This window comes from Coenobita brevimanus, chromosome 15, assembly GCF_032717465.1.
Source record: "Coenobita brevimanus isolate Jiangsu-jjx chromosome 15, ASM3271746v2, whole genome shotgun sequence".
NCBI lineage: Eukaryota > Metazoa > Arthropoda > Malacostraca > Decapoda > Coenobitidae > Coenobita > Coenobita brevimanus.
In genome coordinates, this window is record NC_136968.1 from 35,849,162 (window position 1) to 35,868,168 (window position 19,007).

Here is a 19,007-nt window from a genome sequence, read left to right on the forward strand (position 1 = left end):
GGGACGCCTGGTTCGATAAAAGCCGAAAATTCGATAAATCTGAGGGTCACTCCCCAGGCAGGAAATCAAACACATGATTGAAAATATACGACTACAGCATCATATTCTGGTACTGTAAATGAAAACTATACCCATTTTACATTGACCCAGCCCATAATATTGCCCTTTTGCTGTTTATTTCACATCCTTGTCACAGCACTTCTTCATAACTAGTAGAGTACAGTATTACTATAATCTATTATTACAACTCAACAGTTACAATGGGGAGAGGGCAATTTTGGGCCAGGTTGGAGTACAAAGGGTAGGAAACACATGTATTGCACACTGTACTGTCCCATTTATCGACCCTAGTTCGGTATAGCCAACAAAAGTTCGGTGGGCTCAGAGGCGCTGAATAAAACTGAAATCCATCACACAGAGGTTCAATACAGCAAGGGTCTGATGTACTTGGACTCCCTAACAACACACCCACATACTCCCCAACCCCCTTAAAATCGTATAATATCCTGTATCCAGCTAAGGTAATAAGGGATGTTGACGTACACGCCTGGTATGCCCGGTGACCCGCAGCCGATGCCCCACGACACCACGCCAGCCAACTCCCACCCACCACCGCTACTGCCCTCACACGCCAGTGGACCACCACCATCACCCTGTACAAGAAAGAGGCCAGGTCAATTTACATTATCCTGATGAAGGAAAATCTATATCAGCTAGAGGTCTGACAATGCATACAAAAATAATTATATTAATGACATGAAGCACATATATGTGGATGGCTGTGTGTGATGTGGAGTCAGGACACTTGAATGGTGGGTGGATGGGTGTGGCACATTTCAATGGGTATGGTGCTGGTTAGTTCTTCCTCTATCCCACTCCCCCCCCCCCCAACCTTTTTTTTCCCCTACCTGTGGGCGTGAAAAAGAAGCAGGATGAAGATATGACGATTCATGATCACTGTGTAAGAAAATGTTGGCTGAACACTATTTATTTATTATATATAAAAAAAATAATAAATTGAATATGAGTAATGAATAATGCATAGCCATTTGACATGAAAATGTTTGCTGTACATTGAAGAACAATAAATAAATAAAATCAACATTATTCTCAAATTCTGTGTATTCTTTTTATATATGGATTTTTATTACACACACACACACACACACACACACACACACACACACAAAACACTCATGTTTTTATGTGGGGGAAGAATTTTACTGAAGAAGTTTACTGTCCATCTCACCTTACACGCATCCTTGCCGGCTTGTCCCCCACCACACAACATCCCTGGGTGTAGTGTGTACGTGGGTCCCAGTCTGGTGGTTCGTAGGGCTGCCTCACACGCACCAGGGGACACTATGCCAATGTCCACCTCCTGAAATAAGTAACAGCAGTAACAATGTCTGATCTGCAATAATACAGTAACAAGAAGATAGGATACAGAAAAGTTACAGTACAGTACTATAAACTTCAGTATCTATAGGACTATTATAGTGGCTGACTGGAATACTGAAAGGCTGGAAACTTGGAATATTGGAAGGGTATAATAATGGCATGCTGGAATACTGAAAGGATACAAAACTGCAAGGCGAGTTTAATGGAAGGCTGATAATTAAAAGATCCCAAAGCTGAAAAGCCAACAAACTCTTCCCTTCCAAAGAAAACTGAACAAACTGAATATCCAGTGGTGTAGTCAGAGGGGAGCTACTGTTCTTGTTGCCCTTGAAATATTCTTAGTCAATCCAGATTTTTTAATGCCTCCCTCAATACAGTTCTCATTAGCCTGGCCCATCCTGTACTTAGGCTTGGCTGCCCTATTCTTAACGCAGATTAAGCTAGGGTAGGTTAGGTTAGGCTGGGTTAGGTTACTGCTAATATCCACAACAATACTTTATGCCACAGACCACATCCACACCCACCTTAAGGATGCTCTGGTACTGTCCTGATGGGCCAAAATCATCCTTACCCCATCCTGACACCCAACACCTCTGTCCGGTATAATCGGCACGTGTTGGAAGGCAGATTGGAGCGATGTGGGGGCTGTTGGAGAAGAATTAGTATTAGCAATGGATGCCTGGTTGATGAAAAAGAGTTATGCAATAATGACAAAAAAGTGAATATCTGAAAGGAGGAAGCTAGAATACATTAGCCTCTTCGCTATATGAGGTATCATATAAGCTCGACAAAATTTCCTGGTACTTATTGGAATAAATTATAGCATACATACATAACATACTGGTACATAAAACTCACACCATGTTTTCTCTCAAGGAATTCATATATTAGTGTTGGTCATGGCATAATTGATGTTTAATATGGACTGGAAGGTAAACCATGTGCCAAAACCAGCTAATTACTTCCCAACAATTGATGGAAATGGTTGGGGAAAAAATTGTGATGTATGAAAAGATCTGTAACAATCTGAGAGTCGCAGCTTGGACTTTGACTATTATGTACAGTGACTCAGGTGAAAGATCTGAGTGACTGTACTCGTGGCTGAATATTCCCTGCCTGGCTGTGATGCTTGTGCGGCTGGCAACCAAGTCTTCACTCTCATGGCAGTACATCCCAAGGTCCATGGTAGCCATCCAACTACTACTTAGCACAATTTAAAAAACAATAGTACATAAACAAATAAAATAAAAGAATGAATAAATAATTAAAATAAAATAATAACTAATTTTACTCAAGGTGCTGGAAATATGCAGAAGGGAGAGGGAGGTAGTAGTTGTGGTCGGGTGTTAAAGGAGGACACTCTTTATCATAATCCTGAGACCAAGCCCCACATGGAACAGGGAACAGTTTAATACAGATTTTATTAACACAGTGTTTACCAGCAGTCCCTATATCTATCTATCTATCTATTGCCAGACGCCTCAATCCCGTTTGGGGTGGCCACAAACAAATCGCCTCCAAGTCGCCCTGTCCCCCGTCATTTCACTGCCCTGCTCCCAACTCACACCCCCCTCTCTCATATACCTCTCCACCCCATCCCTCCATCTCACCCTCGGCCTCCCCCTCCCTCTTCCCCCCTCCACCTCACTCACATACACTCTCTTCGTCAGTCTTTAACCCTCCATCTGTCATAAAAACATCCGTGCTAACAGCATCCTGAATGAGACAGTCCTTGTACAATTCTGCACAGACATCTTGGTGTTAGTGTCTAAGTGGTGACAAATGAGGGTATCTGCTGTCACATTTTGGTGCACAGGACTGCTGACTCCTGGGAAAAGAACTGCTCTGTCCATTCCTACATTCTACCTACAACCAGACATCTTACTCCTCTGCCATCAGCATGTCCTCTCTGCAACTCACACCACCCTCATTCCTATACCTGTCCACCCCACACCTCCACCCTGTTCTCAGCCTCCTCTCCCCGATTCCCCTCTAAAATCAGATACATTGACAATTATCTTGTGTTAATCAGTCACAAAATCCACAGGGTCATCTAATCAAACAATCATAATGTTGCTGAGTAAGTTGTATGAATACAAATCAAGGACGACAAATATTGCATCATTTAGCAGGACTTAGGAAATGAACTGCTTAGTCTAGGAAGAAAAAAATATCTGCTACACTTACTTAGACACAAAATCCACAGGGTCATTGAACCTAACAATGGCGATGTCGTTGATTAAGTTCCCAGAGTAGAAATCCGGGTTGACGAACACCGCATTGACGTCAGTTTCGTAGTGCGGGTAGAACTCTGTGTCTCGGTTGACGTCCCATTCCCCAAGACGTATGCGTAGCTCCGAGGCTTCGTACCTGTAAAGAGTTGGCTTGATGCAGTGCCTTGAGGTGGATTGAGGAGGTGTATGGAGAGGAATTAATCAGGGAGGATGGCTGGCATGAGGCAAGATAATAACTACTGTATCACCTACTACTGACTGTGATGTGACACTGAAACCAACCATACTTGGGTCAGTTCCCATGCCTATCATAGGTAAGGTAAAATATGTAACACCCTTTTTTGTCTTTTTTCCATGCTTAGAGTTGACCTATAAATCTAAAATCCTGCAATTATGTAGAAAAGGCCGATATAATGAGAGTAACACTGAATGAAAAGATTACAATTTCTTCAACAAAATTAATCTGCAAGCAGTACTGAACCCCACTTTCTAACCTTCAGGGCAGACCACTTTATCTCATATTATTACAACAACTACTGCACTACTTGGTGCTACTACTACTACTTTCAAAATTTTCATCAATTCTAGCAATACCATATGCAAAAAGACAAGTATTACAACTACAGTACTATAAGCCTCACCAACTCACCCCTTAACACAATGGGCGGCAGTAATGACGTGAGCGTTGTCTATCAGAGTACCGGCACAGACGTACACATTATCAACACCCTCCTTCTTCAGAACCGCTGCCTGCCACGGATATTCTCCTGTGGACAAGACAAGGTTAGAGACAGGGACAAAGATGGGTGTCGAGGTAAACAAGCTTTTATCACATAACCACTGTATGAAGTTAACTGTGCCTCTCCTAATGGTAAAGATGGCACAAGGCACCATGAGGCACTTAGCTGCAGTCTTTACCTCTGTTGCCTGAGCCTTTGAGCCTGTGTTGGGTTATTCAGCCACTGCCCTGGGATACAAGCCCAAGGCATCATCTAAGTCACCAGTAACCTCCCTTGGAATTACTCCAGGTATTCATGTTTACCTACCAACCTACAAAGGATGAATGGACACTGAGGTGAATGAAGCTGGCTGCCACCACCAGGATTCAAACCCCAGCACTAATGGACTGGCAGTTTCATGGCTACCACAGCTAACCACCTGACTACTCACAGCTTTGAAATACATAACTGAACATGTCCCAAGAATTTAATTGGCACAGTAGACTTGTGACTGTCACCCAAACTCTTATACGACACTGAAGGTTTCACTGGCATGCAGAATCTTTAGAATCTTTAAATACAAGTATGCTGTCCACTCACCAAACTCAGCATCACCAGGCTGCTGAATGGGGTGACTAATCCTGCCGTTGACGCCATCACTGCCCCTACGTCCACATGACCCCCTGGGACTGGCGAAGGTGTTGAACGGTGAGGAGAACGCCCCCTGGTACCCACCACAACACACACTATGCAGCCCACAGTCACCAGAACTGCCGCCACTGATGCCAGATAACTGACGCTGTGTGTGCAAAGGTTTAAAAGATATTGGAGATAATAATAACTGATGAATGGCAGTAGTATTAACAGTGGTAATCATTAATATTATAATTTTAAAGGCATGGGATTTCTGAACTATTGAATATTGCACTCTTCAAGGAATATGGGCCTGTGACTAGGCTATAATTGTCCACAACACACTAGGATTAATAATACTATAATGATAAAGATAAAATAAATAAATAAATAATGTCTAACAACTGACTGTAAGCCCATTTTTATGTGGATCCAAAGAAAATATTGATAGTGATGGTGTAGAGATAACAAACTGCCATATTCCAAGGCATGCAGAACAAAGGTGAAAGTGTGGCAGTGTCCAGAAACTACAGCAGCAGTATTCTCATAGGCTTGCAAGACTCCCTTGGCATCTCTTCTTGGCCACTGATATCGGCAACTGGCAGGTTATATTTTCTTGAATGACATTAATTTTATACAAAGCAGAGGAGATAGGAACAGCATACATGAAATATTTTTACTTCACAGCAGACCAGATACTGAAGAAGTGCAACTGACACAGGTGGCTGTATTAGGGTGAGGCCTGTTTGTTTGTCAATAAGTCTGGCAAAACAAGAGACATACCTCTCACTCCATGGATGCTCCTTCCACAGTCATTTGTCTGAATAAAAATTTTGGGTAAAAGCACAATAAATTTATAGACTGCAATTTGTCTGAAAGAAACTGAATGGGAAATATACAGAGTGTCATTTCCTTGGCTGTCTCGGAGCCGGAATACAGAGCCTGTCTTAATAACATCATAACACACAGCACCCTCATCTCGCCACTGTGAGTCCAAAAGATGCATGGCCGTCATGTACTAATGTTTTTCCTTTATGTGACAACCACACATCTTTTAAACCAGCAGTGACCAGGTGGATTCAAGCCCCACACAGGTGATGGTGTTTTATGGTACGATGTTATTACAGCCTGTCGTTAATATATACACAACGACTGTCATTACTCTGGAAAACAAAGGGAGGTGGGGACAGGAAACTTGCAGACTGTCCTGATTAATCCTTTATCTGAAGAAAACTGGAAGACTGATTTTTGGAAGCCTTTGGATGGAAATATATTAACTGGCAAATGACTGGATGGAATTGGGTGGGAAAAATTGGTTGACTCAACAGGGAAAAACTACAAAATGTCATACTGATTGTCCTTTTGTCGTCTGTCATTTTAATGCATAAAACTGGGTGAAAAATTAATGACTGTCTACTCACAACTAAGACCATGGGAGTCATAATCTGAAATAAAATACTGTACGAGATAATTAGGCTAAACCAATAATTGTTGTGGTAGTGGTGATACTGCTGTCACTGTCATTGCTGCAGTAGTAGTAGTAGTAGTAGCTAGTAGCAGTAGTAGTAGTAGTAGTAGTAGTAGTAGTAGTAGTAATAACAACAAAACTACTAACAGCAACGCCTACCTTACAAAACTGGTAGAGGATCCTGCAGTCCACCAGCCTACACGAATCCTGGTGTGTAGGGCCAAGGGTGTGTCCAGGGTGCCCTAGATGGTGAGGGTGCGTGGGTAGGGCAGGAAAGTAGGCAGGTAGGTCATGCAAGTGCCCTAGATGAGTGTCCAAAGGTCCAAAGGTCAGAGGGTGTCGGGATGGTTTGAAAGGTCGAACTGGGTGACGGTTAGGTCCACTGGTGGGAAAGAAAGGAAAGGAGGAGGGAGGAAGGAGGGAAGGTGAGGAGGGAGGAAGGAGGGAAGGTGAGGAGGGAGGAAGGAGGGAAGGTGAGGAGGGAGGAAGGAGGGAAGTAGAGGAGGGAAGAGGTGGAGGAGGGAGCGACGATGGTGGAAGGAGAGAATTAGTGGAGGAAAGTGGAGGAGGAGGGAAGGAATCTGTGGAAGAAAGGAGTGGAGGAGGGATGGGAAAAGCTGGGAGGGCATTGCCAGAGGAAGGAGGGGGAAGGAGAAGAGGAAAGGAAGGGAGGGAACTACCAGGAGGGAGGAAAGGAGAGGAGTGGAGGGAAGTAGGTAAAAGTTTGCTAACTGAAGTGGAGGGAGAAGGTGAAGAGGGACCTTTTCGGTGGAGAGAAGTGGAGAGATCGTTATGATGGAGAGATGGAGCGGAGAGGCCGTTAACAGGGACAGAAGGTAGAGAAACTCCTCCAGATCTACTTGGAAGAGGGAGGGGGGGAGGGAAGGAGGGCAGTGGGTGGTTTGAGAGATGCAGAGACACTCCAAAAGGAATCTGACTCAGAAATTTCTTGATCGGTTCGATAAAGCGAGGCGAGGGTGTGTCTAAAACCATCTCTCCTTCTCTCTCCTGTTCTTCTTCTTCTTGCTGTTGTTGTGGCCACGGTGAAGGGACCTTGGAAGTGGAGACAACCAACACGAATTCGCTTGTCTAGTCCTTACAGAATTTTCTCTCACGGGATATACATTAACGAATATTTCAAACGTGTTATGTCTCAAAACCTGGCTGTATTTTATTTTTTTACCATTTTAAGTTATTCAGTTACTTGAAATCTGGTTATTTTTCTTGCCTTAAGTTATTCAAGTTATTATCTGTATGCATTATGGTTTATTTGGCACTTACAAAAAAAAAAAAATAATAATAATAATAATAATAATAAATAAAAACCTGATTGTAATTTGGCTTCTTTGAGGGGCAGCTTAAATTATTCAGTCATTATCAGTATGAATTTTTAAGATAGATTTGGCACAGGAAAATAATAACAATAATAATAATAATAATAATAATAATAATAACAATAATAATAATAATAATAATAATAATAATAACAATAATAATAATAATAATAATAATAATAACAATAATAATAATAATAATAATAATAATAATAATAAATGAAACCAAAAAGTCACTGGATTTTAGGCATCATATACTCTACCAAAAAATATATTCCAAACTTTTGTGCAGTGCTGTACATAGGATCTTTGGCTGATGTAATGGCATGGCTGCTTTGTTACCTAAATAAGAGCATATTAAAAAAAGCGTCTCACTTTTACTAATGCAAAGGGAATGTGTGTTATTAATGACAAGTGTTATTTGGTGGTGAGATAAATATATAAATAAATAATTAAATAATTAAATAAATAAGGCATGTAATAGCTAAATAAATATATAAATAAATAAATAAGGCATGTAATAGCTAAATAAATAAATAAATGAATAAGGCATGTCAAATATATGACCATGAAAATACTGTCCAAAGTCTTAGTCTTGCTAAAATCCTCCTAACCAATTTAATCTTCAATAATTTTGCCCATAAATCTTATAAACAGAACTCCAATTTACCCAGTATGCAAAATATATTACTGTTTATCTGTTTACAATATCTGACAATGTATTTACTGTATCTGTTTACAATATGTGGCAATGTATTTACTGTAATTTGCACCAAGAAAATGGCGGGAAAATTCAAACCTTCAAAACAATCATGCCAACACAACCTTTACATGAATCAGCCAAGTAAGCCTACAGGTGCAAGACTACAGGAAACACCTAAAGACTACATAATTCACATCATCTAGGCTACAAAATTTACACCATGTATCAACTATGGACGGTGATATATACGAGCTATCTAACAGAAGTGATGGGTGTATTACTGAAGCAATATTTACACAGATACGCAAAACATTACAGGCAGATGGAAAGATTGGCAGATACTGAAAGACAACTGAAATGCATGAGACAGCTGGTGTTATTTGTGTTTTTATCAATTTAGGAACAGACGCATCTGGAACTGTTACAAGAAATACTGAAAGACATGAAGTATGTAAGAGACCTGGTGTTATTCACGTTATTCATTATCATTTTAGGAACAAACGCATGTAGAATTATTACAAGAGGGTATTTTATATGGTGAAGGACAAAATAAATACTGTAAAACTGCTTTAAGAATAACACATATGTTAGTAAATAGGACATAAGGAGTTAGTGAATGATTGCTTCGTTATCAAATACGTATATAAAATAAGATACAACTTGAATGAACGGAAATTGAGGTGATTCCCTCTTTCAATCAGATGATGTGTTATGGATCAGGTTAATTTAAGACTAGTTTACTCAGCTTAGGAGAGAATTTTCAAACCAGAGAGGCTATACTGATCTCTCCTCTATATAAATTCTCCTTTAAAACAAATAAAGGGAGAGAATTTTCAAACTAGGGAGGCAATACTGATCTCTTCTCTATATAAATTCTCCTTTAAAACAAATAAAGAGAGAGAATTTTCAAACCAGAGAGGCTATATTGATCTCTTCTCTATATAAATTCTCCTTTAAAACAAATAAAACTGTTTGGAAAAAAAAAAAAAAGGCAATGGATTTCGAGTTAAAAATATGGCTAGAAATGAAGACGTAGTTTCTATTTATCCGGGAACTTGAAGCTCGAGCCAGAGTCACCGGAATCCGATCTGCGTTCAGCGGTCTGTGAGTTTGAACGTGCAAAGGCTGCTGGGGTGGGTGTGAAACGACGGGATGAGGAAGGGGAAGAGGAGGGGGAGAAGGTGGATTTGGAGGAGGAGGAGGAGGAAGAGGAGGGGGTGAAAGTCAACTTGGAGGAGGATGGAGAGGACGAGCTAATGAGTCTTGCAGAGGTGGAGGGAAGGCGTGAGGTCGGGAACCGCGAAGTGGAGGAAGGTGAGAAAGACTCAAAGCTGAAGTCATCATCAAACACGTCGTCATTGCGGCCGAAGCTGCTGAAGGAGGGTCTGTATCGGTCCCTGTAGCGGTCATAGGAGCCGTAAGATGGCTTGTAACGGTCACTGGTGTATATGCCGTCGCGGTAACCGTCATCGTCGTGGTGGAGGTGGTCGTGTTTGTGTTGGTGGAAGTGTGTGTGCTCGTGGTGGTGGACTTCAACCGGCTTGCTGTATGACGGGGTGAATTTGTTGACGGGGACTGGGGGGGGATGGGCGGCAACCACGGGCTTTGGGTGGTACACAGGGGGTGGTGGGAGGGGCTTGGGCACATACACAGGCTTTGGAGGCACATACACAGGTGGTGGTGGTGGGGGAGGTGGTAGGGGTGGAGGAGGTGGGTGAACAGGTACAGGTGGGGGATAGATTGGTTTTGGCGGATAGATTGGCTTTGGAGGATAGATCGGTTTTGGAGGGTAGACTGGCTTTGGAGGGATATAGGGTGGGTGGTGTACGGGGGGCGGGACACCATACGGGTGGCCGCGGTAGGGTCCATAGGGCGGGTACAGGCCGCCAGGACCACCATAGGACGGTCCACCAAATATTCGGTCTTTCAAGTTCTTAAGTGCGACCGTCCCCTGTGCGTTGGGCGTCACGAGTAGGTCTAGCGAGGGATTGATTACAGACTGTCCGTTCAGGCTCGAAACCTTCAACCCGATAAAGGGGTTGATCGACACAGGGCCAATGTCCAGTCCGAGGGGGTTGTTGTTGTAGGGTCCATAGGGTCCGATGGGCACGGCGTTGGGGAGGCTGCCAAACTGCACACCGAGCGATGGGGCGATGTTTGGGCCACGGATACCATCAAAGCCGCTGGCAAAAAAACGCTGCAACGACCCCCACGGGACAGAGATTGGAGACGGGTGTATAATAACTTAGGGGGATTGAACAGAGCAGTTGGATGAATTATGAGGGATTGGTGGGTGAAACTGAGAGAGAGAGAGAGAGAGAGAGAAATTGGGATAATTCTGAGGGACTGAAAAGAGTGAGGATAATTTTCAGGGATTGGAGAGAGAGGAAGGACAATTCTCAAGGACTGGAGAGAGTTCAGAGGGTAAATCTGGGGGCTTCTGAGAACATCTGGAAGGATAAAGCTGAGGAATATGAAGACAGAATATTGGAATACTGGAAGGACAAAACTGAGGAATATTAAGACAAAATACTGGAATGATAAAACTGAGGAATATTAAGAGGCAATACTGGAATACTGGAAGGACAAAACTGAGGAATATCAAGGCAGAATATTGGAATACTGGAAGGACAAAACTAAGGAATAATAGGACAAAATACTGGAAGGAAAAAACTGAGAAGTATTAAGACATCTCCAGAAAAAATCAAGACAATGGGGAACTCTAAGACAATGATATAAGATGGGAGAAAGAGAACCCGGGACCAATTCCATGCATATCCCAGTACAAGCAAAATAAATATATAATCCCATAGAAATTACAGGCTGGGTAAATACAGACTCCCTCGGAATAAATATCCATAGAACATAATTATTATATGACTATTACAGTGAGCATTATGATTTATGTTTATTTAAGATATAATATACAAGGATTCATGGTTATTTGTGAAGATTACCATTATGTATGTGTCTTATTACAGCATGCGCACACACACACACACACACACATACATTGTTATTATTACACACACATACATTGTTACTATTACACACACACACACACACACACACACACAATAAATGCTTGTGATGAAATTACTATAACTCTTCATGCACAATTCAAAATATCTACCCTTTTTCTAATATAAGTGTAAAATAACTATAATATGTGCATATTTAAATTCTATCACTAGTTTTTAAAAGTTCAAAATATCTTCTTCTTTTTTCTCTTTCTTTTTTAACTTTCTTTTTCTTTTTTTTCCTCTCTCTCTCTCTCTCTTTTTTAGCGTTCTATTGATATTTTTCCTTCAATGAGGGTTTGACTTACCGTGTTAGGCGTTGAAGATGATGTGCCCTCACGGCTGTCCTCTGAATCCCTTCGTACCCTGCCCCTGACAACACCCTTACACTGCAACACACCCCCATTCTTCTGTAATGGGGGAGATGCAGAGTGTGACTGGGAGGAATGAGGGAGGGAGAGGGAGAGGGAGGGAGAGAGAGATCATTCCGCAATGGGGAAAGACAGAGTGAGAGACTGGGAGGAGAGAGAGAGAGAGAGAGAGAGGGAGAGAGGCAGACCGCAGATGAGGCTGATGTGCGTTTCTGGACAAGAATGAAATGACAGGCTGTGATTTAAGATGTGACAAAGACACTACAAAGAAATACACCTACAATATTTTTTAAAGACCTGAAAGAAACATTACATACACCACAGACAAAGCCAGACCCAGGATAAGCCCAAAAGTCTTCCACCATAATAATAATAATAAATAATAATAATAATAATAATAATAATAATAAAATAATAATATTAATAATAATAATAATAACAAGTCCTGTGGAATACACACAGAGCCATGACGAGAGAGATTCAGAGAGCGAGTCCAGGCTGAGCACAGATTTTTTACCCTGTTCAAACTCTTCATATTTGGAGCCATGCAAGAGATTTAATTTTTTTTTTATATATGCAAAGAAGAAGGAACCAAAGGCCAGATGCCCACAACGAGTGTTCCCTCCAAGAAAAAATAAAAAACAATCAAAAAATAAAATGCCGTTGGACCAGGAGGCTGCCTGAAGCCATCGTATGTGTGGACAAGACTGGCTAAAGATTTCTCCACTTTCATCAAACTTGGGAATGTGGCTTCATGCAAGAGACAGAAAAAAGAACGCCACCTGAACAGAGGAAAAAGATGCCACCGCAATACACTAAAAATGTCACCGATATAGTTAAGTGTCACCAGAATACAGTACAAGATCTATGGAAGGCATTGTACACATATGAGCCAGGGTAAGATCATATAAAGCCCTTCCCACCCTATACTGTGCAGTGCTCTTGGAATATGGCAGCATGCACAAGACAGAAAAAAAATGACGTTGAACTGGAGTCTCAATGAGGCATTTTACGATACTCTCTTATGTTCTTACGGTGCTTTTTCTTACATTACTGAGGATATTTTGCTGGTACTGTGATGTGACGTCCTGCACAAGTCCCTCTCTCTCACTCCGCAGGACTGGCTGGGTGATCGGCTCCAGTCTGGGGGAAACTGGGGCTTTAACTGGCTGACTGAGGGCTGCTGGAGACCTGACTGGTTGACTGAGAGGTGCTGAGGCTCTAACTGACTGTCGGACAGGCACCGGAGCTCTGATTGGCTGCTGACTGAGTGGCACAGGAGGTTTGATTGGCACTGAGTTGACCAGGGGAGAATATTCATCCAGGTCTCCAAAATCCTGGCTGGCCTGGTACACTGACGAACCAACGCCCGAGGTCTGGACCAACTGTGGACCAACGGGTGCAATCTGGTCCACCTCTGAACCAATTAGCAGATATTCCTCAACTGGTATATCAGCCAATCCTGGGTCCAATTCCCTCTGGCTTACCTCATCGGGGGTGTTTTTAGTAATTCCATCACCAGTGGGGGGATCGTGGACGGTCACGGCTGTCTGGACGATCTTGATGTTTGGATAGGGTGTTTGCAGGATCTTAGTCAATGGGACCTTGGCTTGGCTGCGCTGGGATGTGGATGGAAGGGCCAGGAGGTCTGTATCATAAGAAAATGCATGAGTGTCCAGCTGTGAGCCTGGGAACAGTTCTTTGCTCTGTTTCCCACTCACACTGCTGACAGAGGCTGGCTTCTTCTCTGTGTTTCGCTGTGTGGCCTGAGATGCAACCACTAACTGGTCATGAGGAGTCTCAGCTTCGCGTTTCTGTCTGAAAATCCTCCTTGTTGCGTTGGAGTACACCTGGCCAACAACGGGGTTATTCCTGGGGTCCTGCAGTCCACCCAGGTCCACTCGGGCAAACGGGGAGTTGACAATCAATTCGGGCGGGCACTGGTTAACCGGGACACAAACACAGTCCAGGTCCAGCGGTCGGCCCTTCCTGACTGGTTCCCTGGCATCCCTAACATGATTGGAACCCCCACTGGAACCCAAACTGGCCTTTCCTGAGGGTTTCTGAGCTGTTGGTATTGCGTTCTTACTTACATCCACTGCCCCGGGGATCCCCTGCACGTTTTCCTTCCCTGACGCAGGGGAGGCTGATGCAAACGACTTGTCCGAGCCTGAGAGCACATTGATGTCGTTGCCTCCAGAGCCAAAACCTCCACCAATGTTGCTTCCACCATAACCTCCACCTCCACTATCAACATTGTAGTTGTGTTGGTGGATGTGGACGTGTCTAATTGTCTGTACAGAGTTCCCAGGTCCCTGCGATCCACCGTAGTCTGATGAGGGTCCGCTAAATCCTGCAGAAGAGGGCGTATACACCGGTGGGGGACTATACCCACTTGAGGGGGCACTATACCCTGTAGAAGGGGGGCTGTAGCTAGTCGAAGGAGGGCTGTAGCTAGTCGAAGGAGGGCTGTAGCTGGTCGAAGGAGCCTGAGGAGTGCTATACCCAGGGGAGAGGATGGAGGAGGGCTTAGGTGATCCGTACGAGGGAGCAGCTGATGACGTGACGCTGTACTCGTCACCATCGCTAAAATCCCCAGCGGAGGAGTAGCTGGAGTCACGGTGGGTGTAGTCATAGCCTCCAGACCCACCTCCTCCACTATCATATCCACCTCCAAATCCACCACCATGTCCTCCACCTCCTCCGCTACCATAGCCACCTCCTCCGCTACCATACCCACCTCCCCCACTACCATATCCACCTCCACCACTTCCATATCCACCTCCACCACCTCCTCCACTACCATAGCCACCTCCACCTCCAAATCCACCACCATGTCCTCCTCCACTCCCATACCCACCTCCAAAACCTCCACCAAAGTCCCCTCCATCACCATATCCTCCTCCTCCATGTCCCTCTCCGTGTCCTCCTCCTCCATATCCACCTCCAAAGCCTCCTCCATGTCCTCCCCCTCCACCACCATGTCCCCCTCCAAAACCACCATGTCCTCCATCCCCATATCCTCCCCCTCCACCACCACCATATCCTCCTCCAAAACCACCATGTCCTCCATCCCCATATCCACCCCCTCCACCACCACCATGTCCTCCTCCAAAACCACCATGTCCTCCATCCCCATATCCTCCCCCTCCACCACCACCATGTCCCCCTCCAAAACCACCATGTCCTCCATCCCCATATCCTCCCCCTCCAAAACCACCATGTCCTCCAATCACATAGCCACCCCCTCCATGTCCTCCCCCATCCCCATGTCCACCCCCGCCATGGCCCGTTGCCCCATACCCGGTGCCCCCATGATGGTGGTAGGGGAGGGCTGGGATGGGTTTACCGACGGGCCGCACCTCGACAGGCTGGACGTACGTGATCTCGTGTGGGTCCGCTGGCTTGCCGTAGTGGTGCATGGCCGCCTTGTATCCCTTGTGGCCGCACTGGCAGGGTTAAGGCTTGGTTAGGGCGACACGCAGGTAGTTTAGGCAAGGAAGAAGGAACCACAGTCATGACGTCCACAAAAAAATAAAAAATAAACCAATAAAAAATAAAGATGCTCCTGTTGGCAGTACTTCACAGGCACTTTCCATGCTCTCTCTCTTTCTCTCTCACACACACACACACACACACTGGAGGTAAGCAATTTTATATGGGTCCACTGGCTTCCTGACGTGTTGTATGGCCAACTTGTCTCCCCTTGTGACTGTATTGGGGGCGTGTGGGGTTAGCTGGGATTACACGCACATGCATATTTACACAGAAACACACCAACTCTAACAGACACACATACCTTCCTCACATACACATATATATACAGGGAATAAACCACTAACTGAATCTAAAAACTAAATAACTAAAAAAGATAAATTATATACCGTTAAACCAAAAAACAAACTGATCCACTTTCAAAATGCCACGAAAAATCATATATAAATGCAGCCAATGGTGTAATTAAACATGATAATCAGGGAATAAGAAAAATGATAATAAACAGGTGATTCTACTTATCCCTAAAAAAAAAAAAAAACTAATACATACATGATTCTATTTATCCCTAGTGAACAAGTAAATATAATTAGGTGGACTTAGGCTTTACATTAATCTAGAACAGAATATAAGTTGATAAAAAGCTAACTCTTAAACATCAACAACAAAGAAAGGCAACAGTTAACTTATAAATATTTCTGTCTATCCATCTGTCTATAGCCAGAAGCCTTATTCCTGTAAGGGGTGGCCACAAACAAACCACCTCCATGTTGCCCTGTCCCCTGCCATTCCACTGCCTTCCCCCCAAGCTCACACACCCCTCTCTCATATACCTCTCCACTTCATCCCTCCATCTCATCCTTGCTCCCCTCCTCACTCACATAACTCTCCTAGTTAGTCTCTCACTCTCCATTTATTTACTCACGTGTATTCCAAGTCCAACGGAACACAACTTCTTTTTCAAACTTCCAATGAAGCGGGGCTGCACATCAGAGCTTGCCCCCTCAACCTCTCCCTCCTCCAACGCCTCTTCTCTTACTTCCTCCTCCCTTTCTTCTCTCCCACTTTCCTCCAGTGCCTTGCCTCTTCTTGTTCCCTCTCTCTTGCCTTCCTTCTTCCTCGGCACGCTTGTGGGTCTGGCCGCTGCCCCATCCTGCCCAAACATACTCTCTTAGTGATCAGTTATGTATTAAAACTAACAACAAATCAGTTATGTATTAAACCAGTTATGTATTAAATTAGTTATGTATTAAACCAGTTATGTATTCAATCAGTTATGTATTAAACCAGTCATGTATTCAATTAGTTATGTATTAAACCAGTTATGTATGAAACCAGTTACATATTCAATCAGTTATGTATTAAACCAGTTATGTATTCAATCAGTTATGTATTCAATCAGTTATGTATTCAATCAGTTATGTATTCAATCAGTTATGTATTCAATCAGTTATGTATTCAATCAGTTATGTATTAAACCAGTTATGTATTAAACCAGTTATGTATTAAACCAGTTATGTATTCAATTAGTTATGTACCAAATCAGTTATGTATTAAATTAGTTATGTATTAAATTAGTTATGTATTAAACCAGTTATGTATTCAACCAGTTATGTATTCAATCAGTTATGTATTCAATCAGTTATGTATTCAATCAGTTATGTATTAAAACTACCAACAACAATGCTAATAACCAATCACTTATTTTATCCCTATTGAGGTATGGAGTCCCTAGGCTTCCCTAATCCAGTACACTTAAGGGTACATGACCAGCCCACAGTACTTTAGTTAACTTAGAAAAGATCTGTGCACCTATTATTATCATTATTATTATTATTATTATTATCATTATTACTATTATTATTATTATTATTATTACTATGATCATTATTATTATTATTATTAGTCACCTCTTGGGGAGTGAACTACGGAAGGATTGCAGTTCCAGTTGATATTTTAACCACTTAACGAACAAACACCTAAAACTAACTAAATCTGACTAAAATAAATAAATATATAAAGAACAAACCAATCACATTATTTTATTTCCAGATGCTTTCCTGTGGCATGTATGTTTCAACAGAGTTGCTTAATTCATTCCTCTGCCAACATCAGCTCCTCTACACAGACCCTTTTTAAGATTCCAAACCTCCCATCCCTCTAACGCTTTTCTTTAACATCAGGGAGGAGGAGTAGGAAGAGGCTGAAGTGGAGGAGGAGGAAAAGGAAGAGGAGGAGGAAGAGGAGGAGGAGGAGGAGCACAAGGAGGAGGAGGAGATGAGATGTGGTGTAATAAACTATGAAACACTGGAAAAAAGGGAACACCATGAAGAAAAAAGATGCAGACATTTTACAAAAAAGACAAAAGGAAGATACACTACCATGAAAAAAAAAAAATAATAATAATAATAAAAAAATAACATTACTCCTTTAACCAGCTGAAGATGCCTAACCTCTTTCAGCCTGGTTGATGGCCTAGTGCAGCCTGCTAAGATTGGAGGGATGGTTCGGCTTGTAACCTCATAATTACTAAACCTCGCTGAATTTCAAAATCTACAACATAGCCTGGTATTTGAATTTTGGGAGTGGCCAAGTACCCTAAGGTGAGAAAAACGTACATCATCATCATCATCATCATCATCAACCGGACCTCCTTTCCCACCCTAGGGCAGGGTGAGGAGTAGCAATGTCCAGACAGCCCAAGTTTGCTCAGTCCAATCCAAAATATACATATATATATAAATATAGGAATCAACTGTAGTGAATGGAATAGGATTTATGTCCACCCTTACTAGCCACTAACCCCCTTTCCCTCCCCCCCCAAAAAAAAAATATGGAATAGGATTTATGTCCACCCTTACTAGCCACTAACCCCCTTTCCCTCCCCCCCCCAAAAAAAAACTCACCTCAAACACTAAAGAGGAAGACGAGGAGGTTGATGTGGAGGAGGAGGAGGTTGTGATCGAGGAGGCTGAGGTGGGGTGTGTGGTGGTGGTGGTGGAGTGATTGGATCCTTCCTCCCATTTCCACGTAGCTTGTACCTCCAAGATGGCCGCTGCCGCACACAAAACAAATACGAGGGCAGCCCTCCCACACATTGCCCCTGGAAACGATGCAGAGGAAGATAATTTTTGGTGGCAGGTGGTGGTGACCATCATCCACTCACTTGAAGTAGTGCTGCCTACTTCTTCCTTCACCATTATCATTCTTTTTCTGTGTCTGCCTTCCTCTCTTCCTATTTCTTCCATCTTTCCTGTCACTTCAGGACCCCTTTTCCTTTTCATGTGGCTTTACACTGAGTGACAAGCCTAATGGTTTCCTGTATGCCAGGAAACCATTTTCAGTGCTAGGTGGTAACCATAAAACCAACCCATACATGTTCCCTACATGTCAACATGTGGGTTGGTGGAGGGTTAGTGCCCCTCCCTGTAGAACAACTCATAAGACAAATGGCCACCCCTTACGGGATTATGGCGTCTGGCTGTAGACACAAACAGAAGCAGCAATGTTTTAAATGTACAATCAGGACCAAAACTTCTGTCACCTAGCTTGCTTTTTGTGTCCATGACCTCAGAAAACCAGTCTCATAAATCCCCCAGGGTCCAAAACTGACACCGATGATCTGTGGC

The 19,007-nt window shown here is 43.1% G+C and overlaps 1 protein-coding gene across 1 annotated transcript; it reads right to left on the bottom strand.

The window, feature by feature from the left end:
• Positions 1-488: 488 nt before the first annotated feature.
• LOC145390754 (uncharacterized) lies at positions 489-18,476 on the bottom strand. Its single transcript, XM_080265551.1, has 14 exons — positions 18,285-18,476; positions 16,304-16,393; positions 15,128-15,332; positions 13,642-15,085; positions 12,933-13,599; positions 11,821-11,922; positions 10,321-10,689; positions 9,760-10,128; positions 4,955-5,153; positions 4,285-4,402; positions 3,589-3,771; positions 1,926-2,046; positions 1,250-1,381; positions 489-653 (listed from the first exon to the last, which is right to left on the bottom strand). Exons 1-14 carry the CDS (start codon positions 18,474-18,476, stop codon positions 489-491), a joined length of 4,356 nt encoding a protein of 1,451 aa, XP_080121677.1.
• Positions 18,477-19,007: the final 531 nt, after the last annotated feature.

Excerpts from the sequence above, each read along its gene's own strand:
- LOC145390754 (XM_080265551.1), bottom strand. The coding sequence starts at position 18,476 with ATGTGTGGGAGGGCTGCCCTCGTATTTGTTTTGTGTGCGGCAGCGGCC. Across the intron at positions 4,403-4,954 it reads GCCTGGTGATGCTGAGTTTG|GAGAATATCCGTGGCAGGCA; the intron begins GTGAGTGGACAG and ends TCTTGTCCACAG. Across the intron at positions 2,047-3,588 it reads CCTGTGGATTTTGTGTCTAA|CCCCCACATCGCTCCAATCT; the intron begins GTAAGTGTAGCA and ends CTTCTCCAACAG.